Source organism: Lolium rigidum, chromosome 6 (assembly GCF_022539505.1).
Source record: "Lolium rigidum isolate FL_2022 chromosome 6, APGP_CSIRO_Lrig_0.1, whole genome shotgun sequence".
In the NCBI taxonomy this organism is placed as follows: Eukaryota; Viridiplantae; Streptophyta; class Magnoliopsida; order Poales; family Poaceae; genus Lolium; species Lolium rigidum.
Genome location: NC_061513.1, coordinates 96319047 through 96338414, shown reverse-complemented (window position 1 = coordinate 96338414; position 19368 = coordinate 96319047). Strand labels below are relative to the sequence as shown.

General features: G+C 41.0%; 1 protein-coding gene and 1 long non-coding RNA gene across 2 annotated transcripts in view; one reads left to right on the top strand and one right to left on the bottom strand.

The window, feature by feature from the left end:
* Positions 1–19056, top strand: part of LOC124662992 (histone deacetylase 15-like) — a 46449-nt gene extending 27393 nt beyond the window's left edge. Inside the window, exons 3-5 of the mRNA XM_047200761.1 lie at positions 8620–8702; positions 18130–18175; positions 18862–19056. Coding sequence (XP_047056717.1) covers positions 8644–8702; positions 18130–18175; positions 18862–19056 — 300 coding nt within the window. The 5' untranslated portion in view covers positions 8620–8643. The remainder of the gene's footprint in view (positions 1–8619; positions 8703–18129; positions 18176–18861) is intronic.
* Positions 11672–14010, bottom strand: LOC124665257. Its single transcript, XR_006990522.1, has 3 exons — positions 13140–14010; positions 12940–13030; positions 11672–12777 (listed from the first exon to the last, which is right to left on the bottom strand). It is a non-coding gene; the product is annotated as an uncharacterized LOC124665257 (long non-coding RNA).
* Positions 19057–19368: the final 312 nt, after the last annotated feature.

Below are 19368 nucleotides of genomic sequence, written 5' to 3'. Positions count from 1 at the left end.
TCCTTCTCTTGAAACTATATTTTTATTTGGCCACATCTTATGTACTTTACTTGGAGCGTCTGTGTGCTTTTGTTTTTGTTTGTGTTTGAATAAATTGGATTACATCATGCTTGTGTGGGAGAGAGACACGCTCCGCTGGTTCGAATGAACACATGTGTTCTTAGCTCATAATATTCATGGCGAAGTTTCCTCTTCGTTAAATTGTTATATGGTTGGAATTGGAAAATGATACATGTAGTAATTGCTATAAATGTTTTGGGTAATGTGATACTTGGCAATTGTTGTGCTCATGTTTAAGCTCTTGCATCATATACTTTGCACCCATTAGTGAAGAAATACATAGAGCGTGCTAAAATTTGGTTTGCATAATTGGTCTCTCTAAGGTCTAGATAATTTCTAGTAAGGTGTTTGAACAACAAGGAAGACGATGTATAGTCTTATAATACTTGTAATATGTCTTTTATGTGAGTTTTGCTGTACTAGTTCATCCTTGTGTTTGCCTCAAACAACCTTGCTAGCCTAAACCTTGTATCGAGAGGGAATACTTCTCATGCATCCAAATACTTGAGCCACCACTACGCCATTTGTGTCCACCATACCTACCTACTACATGGTATTTCCTGCCATTCCAAAGTAAATTGCTTGAGTGCTACCTTTAAACAATTCAAAATTTATCACCTCTGATTTGTGTCAATGTTTTATAGCTCATGAGGAAGTATGTGGTGTTTATCTTTCAATCTTGTTGGGCAACTTTCACCAATGGACTAGTGGCTTCATCCGCTTATCCAATAATTTTGCAAAAAGAGCTGGCAATGGGATTCCCAGTCCCAAATTAATTAACAAAAATAGACACTCCTCCATGGTATGTGATTGTTGGACGGCACCGAAGGACTCGGTTAGCCATGGCTTGTGTAAGCAAAGGTTGGGAGGAGTGTCATCATAATAAAACTAAAATAAAAAGGTACTCCTTCATGGTATGAGATTGTTGGCAGGCACCCGAGGATTCGGTTAGCCATGGTTTGTGAAAGAAAGGTTGGAAGGAGTGCCACCCAAAAATAAAATAAAATGGGAGCCGCTCTTTGAAGGTTTGTCCGGCAAGGGGTTAGAGTACCCGCTACCATTCGTTGACAACAACATACACCTCTCAAAGCTTTATTTTTATGCTCTCTTTATGTTTTCAAAATCAAAGCTCTAGCACAAATATAGCAATCGATGCTTTCCTCTTTGAAGGACCATTCTTTTACTTTTATTGTTGAGTCGGTTCACCTATTTCTCTCCACCTCAAGAAGCAAACACTTGTGTGAACTGTGCATTGATTCTTACATATTTGCATATTGCATTTGTTATATTGCTTTGCATTGACAATTATCCATGAGATATACATGTTACAAGTTGAAAGCAACCGCTGAAACTTAATCTTCTTTTGTGTTGCTTCAATGCTTTTACTTTGAATTATTGCTTTATGAGTTAACTCTTATGCAAGACTTATTGATGCTTGTCTTGAAGTGCTATTCATGAAAAGTCTTTGCTTTATGATTCACTTGTTTACTCATGTCATACACATTGTTTTGATCGCTGCATTCACTACATATGCTCTACAAATAGTATGATCAAGATTATGATGGCATGTCACTCCAGAAATTATCTTTGTTATCGTTTTACCTGCTCGGGACGAGCAGAACTAAGCTTGGGGATGCTGATACGTCTCCAACGTATCGATAATTTCTTGTGTTCCATGCCACATTATTGATGTTATCTACATGTTTTATGCACACTTTATGTCATATTCGTGCATTTTCTGGAACTAACCTATTAACAAGATGCCGAAGTGCCAGTTCCGTTTTCTGCTGTTTTTGGTTTCGAAATCCTAGTAACGAAATATTCTCGGAATCGGATGAAATCAACGCCAAAGATCTTAGAATCCCCGGAAGCATCCGGAACACACCGGAGGGGTCGGAGGGGGCCACGAGGCCACCAAACCCTACCCCGGCGCGGCCAAGGGGGCGCGCCCCTAGGGTGTGGGCCCCCTTCGACCTTCTCGCGCCGCCTCTTCGCCTATATAAAGCCCCCGGATCGGAAAACCCGAGACGAATTGACGAAACCCACGAAACCTGCCGAGCCGCCGCCATCGCGAAGCCAAGATCCGGGGACGAGGATCTCTGTTCCGGCACCCTGCCGGAGCGGGGAAGTGCCCCGGAAGGCTTCTCCATCGACACCGCTGCCATCTCCACCGCCATCTTCATCACCGCTGCTGCTCCCATGAGGAGGGAGTAGTTCTCCATCGAGGCTCGGGGCTGTACCGGTAGCTATGTGGTTCATCTCTCTCCTATGTGCTTCAATACAATAGTCTCATGAGCTGCCTTACATGATTGAGATTCATATGATGATGCTTGTAATCTAGATGTCATTATGCTAGTCAAGTGAGTTTTACTTATGTGATCTCCGGAGACTCCTCGTCCCACGTGTGTAAAGGTGACGAGTGTGTGCACCGTGTGGGTCTCTTAGGCTAGATTTCATGAGAATACTTATTCACTGTTGAATGGTGTAGTGAAGTGCTTATTTATATCTCTTTATGATTGCAGCATGTTGTATCACAATTTATCTATGTGCTACTCTAGTGATGTGTTATTAAAGTAGTTTATTCCTCCTGCACGTGTGTAAAGGTGACGATGCGTGCACCGTGTTAGTACTTGGTTTATGCTATGATCAAGATCTCTTGTAGATTGCGAAGTTAACTATTGCTATGATATATTGATGTGATCTATTCCTCCTACATATGCATGAAGGTGACGAGTGTGCATGCTATGCTAGTACTTGGTTTAGTCTCGTTGATCTATCTTACACTAAAGGTTACTTAAACATGAGCATTATTGTGGAGCTTGTTAACTCCGGCATTGAGGGTTCGTGTAATCCTACGCAATGTGTTCATCATCCAACAAAAGTGTAGAGTATGCATTTATCTGTTCTGTTATGTGATCAATGTTGAGAGTGTCCACTAGTGAAAGTGTAATCCCTAGGCCTTGTTCCTAAATACCGCTGAGTTACTACTGCTTGTTTACTACTGCTGCGTTACTACTGCTGAGTTACTACTGCTTGTTTACTACCGCTGCGTTACTACTGCTGCGTTACTACTGCTTGTTTACTGTCCTGGGCAGAGCACTTTTCTGCCGTTGCTACTACTTATTCATACCACCTGTATTTCACTATCTCTTCGCCGAACTAGTGCACCTATTAGGTGTGTTGGGGACACAAGAGACTTCTTGCTTTGTGGTTGCAGGGTTGCATGAGAGGGATATCTTTGACCTCTTCCTCCCTGAGTTCGATAAACCTTGGGTATCCACTTAAGGGAAACTTGCTGCTGTTCTACAAACCTCTGCTCTTGGAGGCCCAACACTGTCTACAAGAATAGAAGCTCCCGTAGACATCAATGTCCCTTAGCCTGCCATATGCCCCCTCTTATGTTTTGTTCGCCGACATCATACGTAGACTCTTATGTTTTCAATCATTTGCTGCTATACAATATTTTGGAAAGACAATTATTTGCTGTTTTCTATGGAATTGGCGCCCTCTTATGTTTTGTTCACGCTCCGCTCTTCCGATTATTTCAGCGGAGACACAAAACCCCGTCAAGCCGGCATATGAGCTTGCCAAGGAGAAACAAATGCAAGAAAATGTAGTACGCATGGAAAAAAATTTCGCTGAAAAATATGGACCTGCCCACAAATTTCGGAAAGATTTCTCCGGTTTTGCACGTACATTAGTGTATGGTGGGGTACAAATAGGAACTAGTAACAATCTAAAGGACTCAGTCTGCGAAGAGATGGAGGTCGAAGAGGACCCTTCGTATGAACCGAATCCAGAAGAGATAGCTACTGCTGATGATGATCTTCATTCAGATGAGGATCAGCGCACTGTCGGCAAAACTTCAGCTCAGGTCTGTGGAACTATGTCTGAACTATGATAGGAAATACGTACATGCTAAATGTTTCCTACTAATGTAGCCTCTACTTTGCTTGCAGATAGTTGCTTCTTCTGCAATAGTTGCACGAAGAAGCGATCCATACCTCAAGTTGCACCATCCAACATTGCAACAAGATCAATGGCAACAATCGAACCTGAAGCCGGGTCATCCGATGAGCCGATGGCCATCGCTGGTCCGAACACTGAAGGAGCACCCTCACCTAACCAGATCATGACATCTCGGAGGCAGCACCTCATCTCCCGAGGACAATCAAATTGTAAACTTTGAGCGGCAAGGTATGAAAGTTTGTAAAAACTAAACACCGTACCGCATATTTTCATATAAAAGAGAATCATTTCATATCTCTTATTTCGGAGACATTGACAACATCTCGGCGGTAGTAAGAGAAAGAGAGGTGGACGCGGACGTACCATGGGCCATGGACTACATGAGTACACAAGAAGAAATGGTGGCAATAAGATGCCAATTGAATTCACTCCCGGTGTCGGGAGACCCAAGGATTATGTCCAGTCAGCAAAGCCGAGCAATGAGGTTGGTATTCACATCCGTGAAAAAATGCCGCTTGCAACACACTCGGACACGAGTACAAGAAAGATGACACTCTCAAACATGTCATTCCTCATGCTATAAGTACGATAGCGGTGAGTCCTGTACAATCTTGGTTTAACCTAATTAGTATGCTACATGATCATCTATCTAAGAATCTACCGATTAATGCATCACTATTTTGAAGGGAAAGTTTAATATGGACAAAAATGATGAGGTGGCTCAAGATGTGTGCACCGATATGCTTGCAAGTTAGTATTCGGCAGTTCCGATATAGGCTTAAAAAGGAGTATTGGCCGAAAATTAAAAATCTCACACCTGGAGCAAGCATATCTCAAGAAGCCAGGTCATGTAGAAGAGAATAGCTGGAAAGAACTGGTGAAAAGATGGTTTGATGAGAAGTACCAGGTACATAAACGTTATTGCTTTCAGTAACAGCTACTGAATTCTTACATTTCTCTGATCTGGATAAATAAAATGCATGTACTGAACATAGGGACTGTGTGTAATAAATGGAAAGAACAGAGAAGCTGTGAAACAGTTCCATACCACTGGATCTCGAAGCTATGTTGCTCACTGGGAACATCTAGTAAGTGTTCTGAATTTCCCAATACAGTTCATACTTCTGTCATACACAGTGTACAATGGTAATGTGCATTCTACATTTTTTCAAGCGAAGGCTAAGCGACAGGAAGAAGAAACCTCTCCAATTGAATTTTTTAGAATCACACACACTAACAAGGATAACATTATGAGTGCTGAAGCAAAAAGTGCATATGTAAGAAATATTTCTTATTAGCACAATATAATATAATCCAGTTTTGTATGTTGTCCATGCAATGATTGTAATCTTTATGCAGGATCAAATGGTGGCAAAAAAGCGGCGCCACGCAATGAAGATGAACCTGATTTGACCGATTTGCAAATTGTTCAGCTAGTTCCGAGCGAGAAAAGCCCATCCACCACCTCGCAACAAGCACATTCCTACCAAGATTGGGCGTCGCAACAAGTTCCGGGAAGTCTTCTGTCTCAGCTACACGCATCGAGAGCTACAACAAAGACCGGCGGATCAAGAGCGAGAACTCCATACGAGCAGACTGAAACGTACCACGGTGACATGCGGGCAAGACTGCAAGAACAAGATGAAAAATTTGAAGAGATCGGGAAGAAGCAGGAGGAAGAACTTGAAGCCGTGAAGAAAGCCCAAGAAGAAAAGACTCGGCTTATGAAAAGAGGCCGACGAAATGGATGCCGTGCTTAATTTGCTCTTGAGGACATCCCAGCCACCATCCATGTCTCAATCCCGGGGCAACTAATCTATTGCACCACCGTCCTACAACATTATTAATCATAGGTCTTTTAATTTCTTTGTGTTCCAATTGTAATTTTCTTATGAATCTTTCGGTCCGTGAGAGACATATATACTTCTTGTGCCACCATTTAAGTATGATATTTATTGTCTACTTTTTGATATTTCGCCAGCTTTTTTGTTTCCCAAATTTCGCAAATAATTCAAATGCTCTCAAATTTTGTCAAATTCAAAAGGTGACGGAAAATGTCACAACGTCACTATTAAATGAAACCACGTGGCACCAATTTCTGGTCCCACTTGTCGAATTTGTGGGTCCCACCAGTCAGCATTATTGGGACCCATATGTCGGCAACAACCTGGTCCCACTTGTCCGAATTTTGTGGATCCCACCGGTCGAATATTGTGGGTCCAGCTTGTCATAATATTTTGTGGGTCCCACCGGATATCCATGTCGGCGCCGTCGGACCCATGTTGTCGAAGCCAAATGGACCCACATGTAAGGCCACGTATGCTTTTTTGGACCAATCGAAGCTTCCCAAGATTTAGATATTGACGAAAGTTGCAATTTTTCGTGACAAACCCGTCTCGTCAACAATGAACCTTTGATGTTGACGAATTTGTAGGTCGTCACCATCAAACATTTGACGTTGACGAAAAAATGCATACCGTCACCCCGATATTTTATGACGGAGCTTCCTTGACGAACCCCATGACGATCAAATTTTGTCACCGCGAAGTAATCCTTGACGAAAATTGGCCTTAATATGACGAAAGTGATTTGTCAAAAAAAATGTCTTCCTTTGTAGTGAAAGTGGGTCCCACATGTCTTGTGGGCCGGCCCTTTTGCCTGTTGACCGGTCAAACGAGTGCATTCGGCCCGGCCCACATGCTTAGTGGGCCGGCCCATTAAAGTTTTGACCAGTCAACCTTAGAGGTTAGGCCCAGCCCACGTAACTAATGGACCAGCCCAGCTATATAGTTGACCGGTCAAACTAAGTCAGCTGGCCCGGCCCGCAAACTTAATGGGCCGGCCCGCTTAAGACGTGGCAGTCCTCGTGTGGGCCTACCATCTACCACGGGGTTTCAGCCGGTTAACGCCGTTAACTGCCGCTAACGGCGTCCGCCACGTGTCGGCTTGCATGACGTCAGCAGTCAACGGGCTCCCGGAAACACTTGGGCAACGGTCCGATTTTCCGTGGCGGAAGGGCGCCCAAGCGCGACGGACCGAAAAAATCGTCGTTGGACTTTGCCTGACGCAGTTTCCACAACGGAACCCATATCGTCGGGTTAGGCCCATAGGCGACGAAAAATACCCCTTAGCGGACGATTTTGAGACGTTGTCTATCAGAACTTTTCTTGTAGTGCAAGCAAGGCACCCCTAAATATCAACATTTCCATTAAAAGTGGGGATGTCAGCTCTCACCTTGTATGTATCCCTCGCATATGTGGAGTTGTGTACTCTTAGATATATATAGAGATCAGGTTCTTCAAGGCCCTCGTCGTATTCGTCACCTTTAGAAGCTTCAGCATACATTGGCCTCCTTGAAGTACTCTGAACAACACGTGAATGAGGTGTTTTTGCTTCAAGATGACCTCCCATTCTTCGAAGCCTATCATCTGCCTCTTTGATGATTCTTCATTGGCAACAGGAGGAACATCCTTTCTTACCATCTCAACTAGCTGATCAAATCTGCGGTTAAGATCTTCACAGAGCGCTTGGATTTGTTGATCTACAACATCCACTCTTTTCCCCAATTCCTCCATTGCTTGGTGCAACTCTCAATGAGGAGACCAACAGCTGGATCGGATCAGCAAGGCTTTGATACCACCTGAAGCAGCACAATGTTGTGCAGGAACAACTCGACCGTGTTGCTACAACATGGACAACCCAATTGTTGAATGAACCGCTTCAACATGCTGCGCTAGATATCGCTCTAGGGGCGTAAGCTAGATATCGCTCTAGGGACGGGGGCTGTCAAGAGTTCAATCTAAACTCTCAACACACAAGATCTAATCCAAGATCTAAAACAAGAACACAAAGTTCTCTTTATTGATTGGTAGTCGGTACATAGTCCGATTACATAGGTAGAGGTTGGACCTCTATTTATAGGCTGCATGAGCCTTCACTACTTAGCTCTACTTACAACTAGAGTGTTCTAGAGAACATAAGCTAGGGAAAGAACTACAAATATCCTAGTTACAAATTATACTTGAATACTTTGAAACCACTACAACACACATAACTAGAGGACCATATTACTCTAGTAGAAGTGTGTAGAAGCTAGTACTGGATCTTACTTCTATTTTTATTTTATTTTATTTTATTTTATTTTATATACTGTTCCTCATCAGAAACTGTGTGTTGTTTGGCCTCCCTCACTTGGAGAAGCTAGTTTTTTAACCACATTCGGCCATTTCAGTACTTATTTTGGTACCACCTTGATCCACTAAACTTTGTCAGCAGGTCATTAGGTCTTAGGCTTTATATCACTGTTGTTTCTTTAGGATGAACTCACTGGTATGAATGTGAGATATATTCAGTTTGTTTTATCATATTTTGTGTTTGGCAGTAGAACTTACTCAAATAAGAAATTGATAAACTACTTATGAAAGGTGGATTGAAAACTCAATTTTAACTTTCAATCCTTGGCTTTGATATTATTCATTCATACTTGTGTGCTAGTTGGGTCTTTCGGAGTTCATTTTTCTGGTTGATATGCCAATGCATGCCAAATCATGTCAATCCATGGTAATTTTTATTTAACCTGATCATTTATAGGTCACTCCTGCTGGTTACTCTCAGATGGCATCCATGCTAACTGCTTGTTCAGAAGGAAAATTGTTGATTATACTTGAGGGAGGGTAAGTACCCTATTCTTTCCTGAACTTATGAAGATGAATGGACGTTCAAAAGTAGACAAGACCAAGAATTTTAGATTTAAGCATGATTTTTGACATTTAACTTCTATACTGTAAGCTGGACACTGAACCCGGTGTCACCATTGGAAATTTGATATGAAACAAGGGTGGAGATGCACCGCTTATCTCGCCATTGGCGTCTTTATCTGGACGGACCATTGGCGTCTTTACCTGGGCGGGCAATTTGCGTATGGATTGATTAGGGTTGATGTATTTGCTATTGTATTTTAGCAGGGACTGATTTATGAACAAAAACATGGCCCACCAGATGCAAGCATTTAAGCTGGCATTCTCCAGTTATTTCTGGATGGGACAAACGGCATGCCAACATTTATTGACTGTTTTCCTCCACAACTACCAGCTATTAAATAATCCAGCGTTTTGTAGTCCGTTTATGGACTATTTATTGTGGATAACTGGATATAGACTGTTTATGCAAACTGTTTTTTTTATGTTATACTAGTAAAAATGCCCGTGCGTTGCAACGGGAAAGAAAAAACTGTGTTTCAAAGATGCACAAAGTGAGATCGCAATGAGTCCGTTGTGACCTCGACGTTTTACCGAATTTGCTATCGTATTGCCAGTCCGCCGGATTCAACGGAACTCTCTGTCCCTATGATTTTCGCCTCATGTTTGAATTTCATGCTTCATATTAGGTTCTCAAAAGCAGATATAGCTAAATCAGAATATGTAATTTAATTAAGCATATTTTTTGTGATCCGTCAGAGTATTTCAGTTGAAGCACAATTCGGATCCACAAATACGTTCAACACATGAAAAAGGTGAACTGGTAACGGTGTTTACCTTCTTTTTGGGTACAATGATCCCGAGGTACTTGTGCAGTCTTGCATGTTCCAGTAGGTCATTCCGGAGGACTTGTCGTCCGTGGCCTTCTTCTTCCCATAGATGATCATGGTCAGCTCATAACCTACATTGATGCTGCCGCAGAAAATAGCCACATGCATTTTCCTATGTAACTAACATTTTAACTTGTATTTTTATCATACATTTTTCTCACTTATTCTTTCTATGCATGCTAATGATTAATTGGGTAAATTACGTTTTCCAACAGAACGAACACTGTAAGAGTATACTATATGAACCCAACCACACTCATATGTGCATCTCTGAAAAACAAGCAAGAAAAATCTCATTTCTTTTCTCGAGAGGTGATTCGATTCTATCCAACGGACTGGATTGCCCGTGAATTAACCTAGCAGTGAGTAGTAAAATTCAACGAGTAGTAGGAAACTTCAGGAAGGAGCTCAAATTAACCCAGTCTATCTGTATCTACCACTTTCCCTAGAAATTTATCTTGAGCCAACGGAAAGAATTAGAAAAAAAAGTAAAACGAAAATAGCAGCATTTCCTATCGATAAAAGTTTTGCAAAAAAAAATTTATAGCCAGTGTAAGAAAGAAAAACAAAAAGTCTTGTGAATCTTCATTTTAGAGCATAAAAAACATCTTATTTACACAAGCCGCAAAAAATTACTCTTTAAAATACACACAATTTTGTTTCCAGAATATTTTGATATTTTAAAGTGCGTTTTAGTAGCCAAAGTGGATTTTCAATTGGTCTTCTCTTACATACACATTGCACTCTACATGTAAAATACCCACATAATTTACAGGTATATACCTTAATCACGTGCGCCTATTTTTGACAAAATATTCAGATAGTTTATTTGCTAGTAAATGGCAATAAAGAATGCACCAATATTTTTCACAAGTATATTAACTCAATCAGGTCGGTGCTCTTTAATAATTAAAAAAAAGACAAACAACAGCACTAAACCTCATATTGTTACTTATGTTTGGAAAGCAATAGAAATCAAAAATAAATCCAAAAGTCGCAATCTTATTTCTTAGTTCGGCAACATAATGCCTGATGATCAAATTTACATGATAGACTTTACCGCATACAAAGTTCCTTGTGACCCTACTTATCATGGTATAATAATTGAACACGCGAGGTTAATATGAGATTTGATCAACTTATTTCCTAGCATGAAGCCGTAGACAGTTGTCCTAATAGTTAATGGTATAATAATTGAACACGCGACCCAAATGAATGCTATGTTATGGTATTCTAGCAGTATAGATTCAGAGATGGCAAACATGACGTGAGCTCATTGAAGGCATCAGGAGAAGCATAGAAGGATGTAGGTGACACAACACACTTATCACATCACCAAATATATATCATCTATGTTTAAAAATAAAACCAATATTGCTTACAAAAGCGTGCTTCTCAGACAGCTGCACTTGTACAAAAGAGGCTCTACATAGCTATGGTGGAGCAGAGAAGATACACCCAGTGGTAGCATGGAGTCAGGAACCAAGGGCATCACTTTAGCTTGACTTGGTAATGGTAGCACAGAACTCAAAAGGAGTAGCAGTGTGCATCAAGGTGATGAGCCGGACCCGAGCGGACGTCGAGGTAGCGAGTAAACACTAAGAATACCAATAAGCTCTTCACCTGGTGCCCGCGAGTTAAGCTCGTAACAGGAACCATCCATGAAGATAGGGCCATACAGAGAAGTACCTGCAAGAACAGGAACCATCCATGAAGATAGGGCCATACAGAAGATAACCAGCTTACCGAACAATGCAGAAACAGAACACTTGTAAGGTCAAAAAACTAAAAAAAAACAGAGAAGTGTATACATCAAGTACTTAGGTTATATATTATGTACAAATGCCGTCTGCAAACACAACAGTCCAATTACTGCCTTTTTTTTCTTGAATGTCCCACCCGGCTTGGAAGCATTGCTGGGCATAAGACAGAACAATGAGGGCACGAAAAGCAGTCTGGACACACAATGGTGACATGCACATTGATACTGAAAAATGGCAGTAATTGGTAAATTCATTCAAGGTTATATTAAATTCCCTGCAATAACTACAGGTAGGGACAGAAAGGATGGCAAGTGACCTTATCTGAAATGTGATACTTGTGGCAGTCTCTACATGCATCAAACATAAAATGCATTTTGCATGATGATATATAATAAGTGAATAATTCATTCAAGGGTAAATTGGTATTAATTCTACAATGTTCCATTTTGTTACCCCCTTATTTGTTAAATAAGCTAGCTATCCAAGAAAGAATTCCTGTTTCATTTACCAAATAAGCAAAAGCTAGCACTAACATGCCTGGAATTTAACATAGTGTGAGGATCATATTTCACTTCAGATAAGATGCTCCATATAATAAGTACCCAAGAAAGAAGTCATGTCGCCTTCACATCTCCTTTCAGTCTGAATGTATGGGGAAAAAATTGGTTGCAAAACTTAGTGTTTGAGTTTGAAAATGTATTGTTTCTTATTCTTGTCTATGTTTAGAGCTGGTGGTACAATAAGAAATGAACTTTAAGAGCAATGTATTGAAGGTAAAAAAGCAAATCTGATAATTGATTAATGCAAGCCACGAATTCGACTGATAGGACGTAAGCCATATTAGTTTGGGCATAGTTTCAATAGGTGGTGAGAGCTATAGTACAGCAAGTGAATTTGATGCCATGTAGAACACTGCACCCTTGGGTAATAAAATCATCATATCTGTGATGATTATTCAGAGCATGGTTTTCTAATCCAACTACAGCGATCTAAGTGATTCAATTAGCTCTTTATACTTATTCTGTCACTGCTATGGTTTTTAGGAGACATTCAGAAACCGAAAATGTTACGCTCTTTCAACTAAATAGGTATCAAGTGAGCCTAGTCCCTGTCAGTCTGCCACCTAGCTATAGTAAGTCAGAAAATGCTATGCTCTTTAAACTAAATAGTCATCAAGTGAGCCCATTCCCTATCAGTCCACCTAGCTGTAGTACGTTGATTCAGACATCTCTGAGGAAACTTATGATAAAAAGTATGGAATACATAGTAGAGAATCACCAAGTAATATCAGTTCATGCTTATGTATTGCTCGCAGGTTAATTATGCGCCACAAGCCACCACATGCGTTGATTCAGACGATGACACGACATACCAAATCTGAACTGACAGTCGGTTCCCCTAAAAGTGTCACCATTGATTGGTTAGAGTTAAAAAAAATACAGTGCTATATACGAAATCAGTGGATCTGAAAAAGAAAAAATACATGAACCTAAACTCTGATTAAACAATTGACTACCAACATTAAACTATATATGACAGTACCATTGCAAAATTCAGTACCTGCCATTAGCCATCCTCAAAGCAATAAACATGCATAAACCTTAGAAATTGCAGCCATCCGTTCCTCCTGACACCATCATTTCTACTAAATCTATCGATTGCATAAAAAGGAAACAAGCCAATCTACTTACAAACAGGATAAAACAGAAGTCACATAATGAAAGAAAGTAATCAAGCATGTGTTATGCACGGTTTCATACCTCTGTCTCCATTGCTTCCATAATAAATTAGGTACGTCTCATCTCTAACAATTTACGGTTGGCCATCTGAAACTAAAAAGAGTTTGAAGCACAAAATTAGATAGTTTAATTATCTTATTTGCAACATGATTAATAATACCTACATCAGATCAACACAGAACTAATTTACTTTTAAGCATATGTATATTTGCCTACAAAGCATAGAAAGGAATGTAGATAACTCAAAACCAATTTACTTTTAAGCACCATTTTCATAGTAGTATCAAATTTCCAGATGTACAAACCATTTAGTTAGTCAAGAACTTTGATTGCTTGATTTTGTATGGAGCCTTGATTTCAATCCAACATAAATGAGTGAGGATGGGCAAGACAAATAGCCTCCAAAACGTCTATATATGAGTTCAATTAACCCTTAACCCAAAATTACACTAACATGTGGAGATTAGAAAAAAAAGGTAATAAGAAAAAATCGCTAACAGGTGGAGAGTTTCTTGGTAAATTTAGGAAAGTGGCCTCTAGTGCAGGATTACATGTAACCTCATACAATGGAAGTATTATTGTAAACAAATCTAGACTACTTTGGCAACGACTTCAATAGAAAATGGGATTCTTAGAGGCAATACGCGTACCTGATTATGAAAGCAACCAAAATATACTTTATAAATGTTCAAGCAAAATAATTCTTGTAGTGACAGAAGCAGGTAATTGGATTGGAGATGTTGTATATCTGGATCATATTATACATGTAGGAATTTTCTTTATCCAATGAAACAAATTTGCATACATGCATGCGTTGTTTCTCTACTGCCTGCACACTCAACAGGAAGAAGGAAACAATTTTTAGGAAAAAAAATACATGGAGAATGAGAGGGACGTCACCGGGGAGCAGCAGGTTGTGGCGGTGGCCAGCAGCAAATTAGGAACGTCGCCGGTGGCAGCAGCTCATGGACGTGGTCGCTCGAAGATGACAGCAGCACCAGCACACAGCAGGCGACAGACAACTTTCCCTCCACGCCTCCCAATCGAAATCCTTGCGCCGCCACTATCGAAAGTAGGGAAAGGGCAGTAAACAATTAAGATCACCCACAAAAACACTTAGATCAGTATTATGGAAGCAACCAAATATCATCCCAGGTAAGTTTAATTTGGCCATCACAATCTCATCTTAAAATTAGAAAAAATCACACCACTTGCTAAAGAGGTAAATACCAATCACATGAAGTGATCTATAATTTCCATTAAAAAATTGACATGAAGTGATATAGAATTTGTAAGACTGCCAAATTAAAGTTCAAGTAAACTGAATTTTACTGGCATTGGGCAGACAAAATGGGGCCGAGAGATACTTGGACATCTACTTCAACAGATCACATGATGCCCCATATACATACCTTATTATCAAATATCAAAATTCAGTTAGCAAGATTTAACTTTGAAGCACAAGGCCTCATTTTTGAAACCGAAACCTTTAATTTGAATATTTTTGGTAGACCAAATATCCACCTTTAATTTGAACCACAAGGCCTAAACTTTGAAACTGAAACCTTTAATTTGAATGTTTTTGGTAAGCCAAATGTGCAACTTTAATTTGAATTATTTTGGTAGGCCAAATATCCAGAAGATTCGGCTGTAACAGAAGTATGAGATGCACACCAGTATTGATGTTTTGGCCGAGATACTTAAAGTGACAGGCAGTGGAATGTATGTCAAAGTTTCTCTAATATTTTCAACTCAGGTTGTTCAGTTAATGATCTGGTTTGAGAACAGATTTAAGCGTATATAAAGGTCTGCAACCAGTCATTTATTGATGTACAGATTTAAGCGTATATAAAGGTTTGAGAACAGATTCAAAACTGAAACAACGAGTAGTCTCTATTGCTGTACAGTTTGATAAACCATGACCAGGATGTACACATCCATTTGAGAAAACGTATATCAGTTTAAACTTTAAAGATATCCCTTAATCAAACACCATCAAACAAAAAGGCTGCACATTTCTCAAAGAGATATATCTATCTAGGTCAATTCCTAAGATTTACATCATATATTTTCGTTTCTTATTTTTCCTTGGAACTCTGCAATTGATCCAGGAGCAATGCTATGACAAATTGCGATGTAATAAGAGCTGCCGAATTTCGGCCAAATTAAGAACACATGCCAATTATCTGATCTCCCTTCACAGTAGGTATTTAAAAGGAGAAAATCCCTCGAATCTTTTGTGTACTCAGACCTAAAATACAGTCTGCCATTCGATTCTTGATGTATTAACTTCACATAGGCTTGTTTTTTTACTGGGCTTGTATCTTCTAGTGTTTTGTCATATATTACTATAATGTATGTAACTCTATATAATTGGATGGATCATTTCTCCTCAGTAACGAACCCATCACCAAGCTCTTGGTCCATTTCTTCTAGGCATGCAATTTGAAGGATTGCATATACCAACTCCAGAGAAGAATAACTTCAAAGTACGGCAAAAAAAACATGCACACCTCTGACCTCTGACCAGTCCATGGCAACCGGTACTCATCGATGACCAGGCGGAGCACACCCCGTTCAAACCCAACGCAACAATGGCAAAGTAAACAAAAAGAATCTATCAATCATACACCAATTGATAAAAAGAATTAAAAGGAGAGTATCAAAAGGACAAATGCAGAACCAAACATACCAGCTGCAGCCCCTAAATTTTAGAACCCCGCCAAGGATCATGGTTGAACCCTTCACCAAACATCAGAAGGGCACACCCCAACGAAAACAGAATACCAGATGCCACCAAAAGAAAGGAAGCTGCAACCACCGGCCCAATCTCGATCTGTTAAAGAAGCAACAGGGGATTATGATCTTGATAACAATTTTCACCTTCACCATAAATCTACTTGCTTATTTGGATACAAGACAATCCATAACCAAAACAAAATCACCTTTTCGGACATGATAGCAGATCGGGGATTTAATAATAATCAAAATTGAAAGGGTCGAGAAGCAATATCCAGTGCTTGAATAACTAATATAGCCCAAGGTGATGCTGGAGCGTTGCAGCACGAAGGAGAATGATGGGGGTGGGGACGCGGGTCCTTGAGCGTGTGGTTCCGTGGTCGTCTCTCCGTGCGAGAGGAGGCGGGCCCGGGCAAGCCTGGCCCCGCCAAACTGCGGTCGGTCGGGGCGATCTCCTGTCCTGGCCGAGCTCGAGCAGAGGCTGGGCAGATAGAGGGGCGGCGGGCAAGGTGATGGTGAGCAGCAGCGGACAGGTGGTAATCGACGTGGTCGAGCGGCGGCGTGGAAGAAAGCGGCGACGGAGCCAAACCCTAGGAAGCGGTGGTTCCGTAGAGCCTGTCCTGGGCCGGCCCTGACATGTCCGAGCCCGGTGAAAACAAAGAAACATGGGGCCCTTATACACAAATAGTCATAGTGCTTCTTTTGATATTCCAAGTAGTAAGTTGTACTGAACAAAGTTCTTTCGAAAAGACCCACTATAACATAACAGAAAGTAACAATGGTCTTATTGGTGACAAATCAATTCAAAAGATACTATATATTTATCAAAATATGCATGATAAGCTCACACTCTAGCTCTACGCTCCAGCTCGCACTCTATAGCTCTGCACTCCGGCCAGGTCTCCGGCTCGCACATGTAGTAAACTTGCAAACAGGCAAGTGCACTGGTTATGTAAAGGATTTTCGCCCAACTTTTTTGAGGCAAAATAATTTGTTGAATTCTTTGTCTCGCGTTACTTTTTTATTTCAAAGCCTGCCCGTAGACAGAGCCAAATTGAATAAGGATGGGGCAGATCAGAATCGGATGAACTAAATTATGTAGAGAAGGGGATTGTACTAACCGTTGGAGATTTGACGAGGGAATTGATGAAAAGCAGCAAATCGAGATTTCCATCTCCTCCGCCATTATTTCCGTCTAAACGACCAGAAATCGCGAGGCGTTCCATAGTCGGCATGGTTGAGCGAGGAGTCTGGAGGAGAATGAGGGAATCCATGGGATTAGGACTTTTTCTTCCACGGCGCTCAGTCGAAGGCTCAAATTTGTTGCGCTACGGGCTATGTGCCGTACCTGTGTGGGGGGCCTGCCGATGGGGGGGCCTCTGCGGCCGCGCCGCATGCACATGCCTAGGGCCGGCTGGCTTCGCCAAAATGCGGTCGGTCGGGGCGATCTTCTGTCCTGGCCGAGCTCGAGCAGAGCCGGGCCAGGTAGAGGGGCGGCGGGCGACGCCCTGACGAGCGACGGTGGACAGGTGGTGCTCGATGTGGTCGAGCGGCCGCGGTGCCAAACCCTAGCGCGCGGGGTCCCTTTTTTTAGTACCTCGCGGGGTGGTTCCTGGGAGATGCAACGGAGACGAGGTAGTGGTGCGAAACGGATTTATTGGGCTTGGCCCATTTGTGCGGGAGCGACGCGCGACGACGAAGGACGACCAAAGTTTTGACGTATTGCTCATTTGGCAGAATAAGGAACATGTTCCTTCTTTTTAAGTAGTGTAGATAGATTCGTGTTTTATATATGTCATGTGTATATCTGTTCCTCTAATGTTAGTGATGTACTTCTTTTTCTAGATCTTCACAATGGATCCAAATGTTTTTATAACTTTTGTAGCGAACGTTATTAGAACTTTGGGTTGTTCTGGACATAAATGCAACATCACATGAGATTATTGATATTCATGCTTCATGTAGCTGTACTGGGCTCTTGTAGACACTAATATGCACGTGCTTAGATTTGAACATTTGTTTGCCAATGTTCTTTAAGTTTTTTCAATTTGTTTCTCAAATTATTAAATTTGATGTACTCCCTCCGGTTCATATTAATGGACTTTAGTTTGTCTAAATTCGCATGTATCTAGTTAAGTTTTTAGACTAGATGCATATGTATCTAGACAAAGTGAAGTCCATTAATATAAACCGGAGGGAGTACTTTTTATTTGAGAAGGCCGCATGAACACTCATGCATTGTTTTCCTTCCTGTCCTATCACCAATTTACAGATACAATCTTCGGTCTATATCCTCATCAGCTACTGAAGTTGTCAAGGTTTGTATTCTTCACAGTAGAATATATTTCTTGTCAGATGGGATGTATGAATACCACAAACATGTTTAATTGGAATTAGCGGCTTTAGTAATATCCAGTATCGTTGTTATCATCAACAGATCGAACCTTTGTGTGTATGGACATCAAAAGTTCCACAGCCATATTTTAGCAGTTGCTTAAGTATTTGTTTGCTTTTATTGTTAGGCTGACTAGAATACAAAGAAGAAACGGGTTGCTGAACAATGTGACTAATTGCAGCGCGTGTTGTGATTGTAGATGCTTCAGCTTTTTCACATTGCCACCCTTCATTTGTTGTAGAATGCATGTTTAAAAGTTGATATCTGCTTGAATCATTACAGCTGAGAGAACAATTATGATTACTATGTTAGCGTAATACTGTAATGTAAATAGATCCTGACAATACTTTGACACATGTAGGTATAGGATTAATGCACTAGCCAAGTTTTCCAAAAGACCGATCTGATGGAAGGAGGCTAGGCACTATATTTATATTCAACACTCCCCCTCACGTCTAGGCTATTTTAGTCCTTAGCGTGGGTTCGGTGCACAGGCCGCATAATCACCTCTTGGCTCTGATACCATATAGGATTAATGCACTGGCCAAGTTTTCCAAAAGACCGATCTGATGAAAGGAGGCTAGCCACTATATTTATATTCAACAGTAGGTCCTACTTGGAGATAATCCAAGTCATAGTACAGGTGCAGCTGCACCATCAAAGGAGGGCATGCAGACTGTCTTGCAAGTTCTGGAGATCCAGCAAAAATACTGGCCAGTTTTGGTTCCAATCTTTGCATCACTCGAGGCACGGCAGGAGCGGAGTTCTTCCAGTATGGTAAGGAAAAGACAACCAGCAATGTAGTTACATTTTTACCGTCCAACCCTAGTATTTCTTTGTAGTCAACCTTCCCAAGAATCGCGGACCATCGTCTCATGCTGGTTATGTTGGTCTCTTTAAGCAGATTTTAATCTTGTTGGTCTGGTTTCTACTCCCAGATTAGTTTATATCTGCACATGCCATAGAGCTATCTGAGGATTAATAGATCACCTTGCTTTTGTCTAGTTAATGGGGAAAACAAGCTGAAGAGAAGGATGCTTGCGGCAGGACCAGGGCCTGTGTGGTGGAAATGGGGAAGCAAGAGGCTTTTGTACGAAGTACTGTTTGACGGACTCG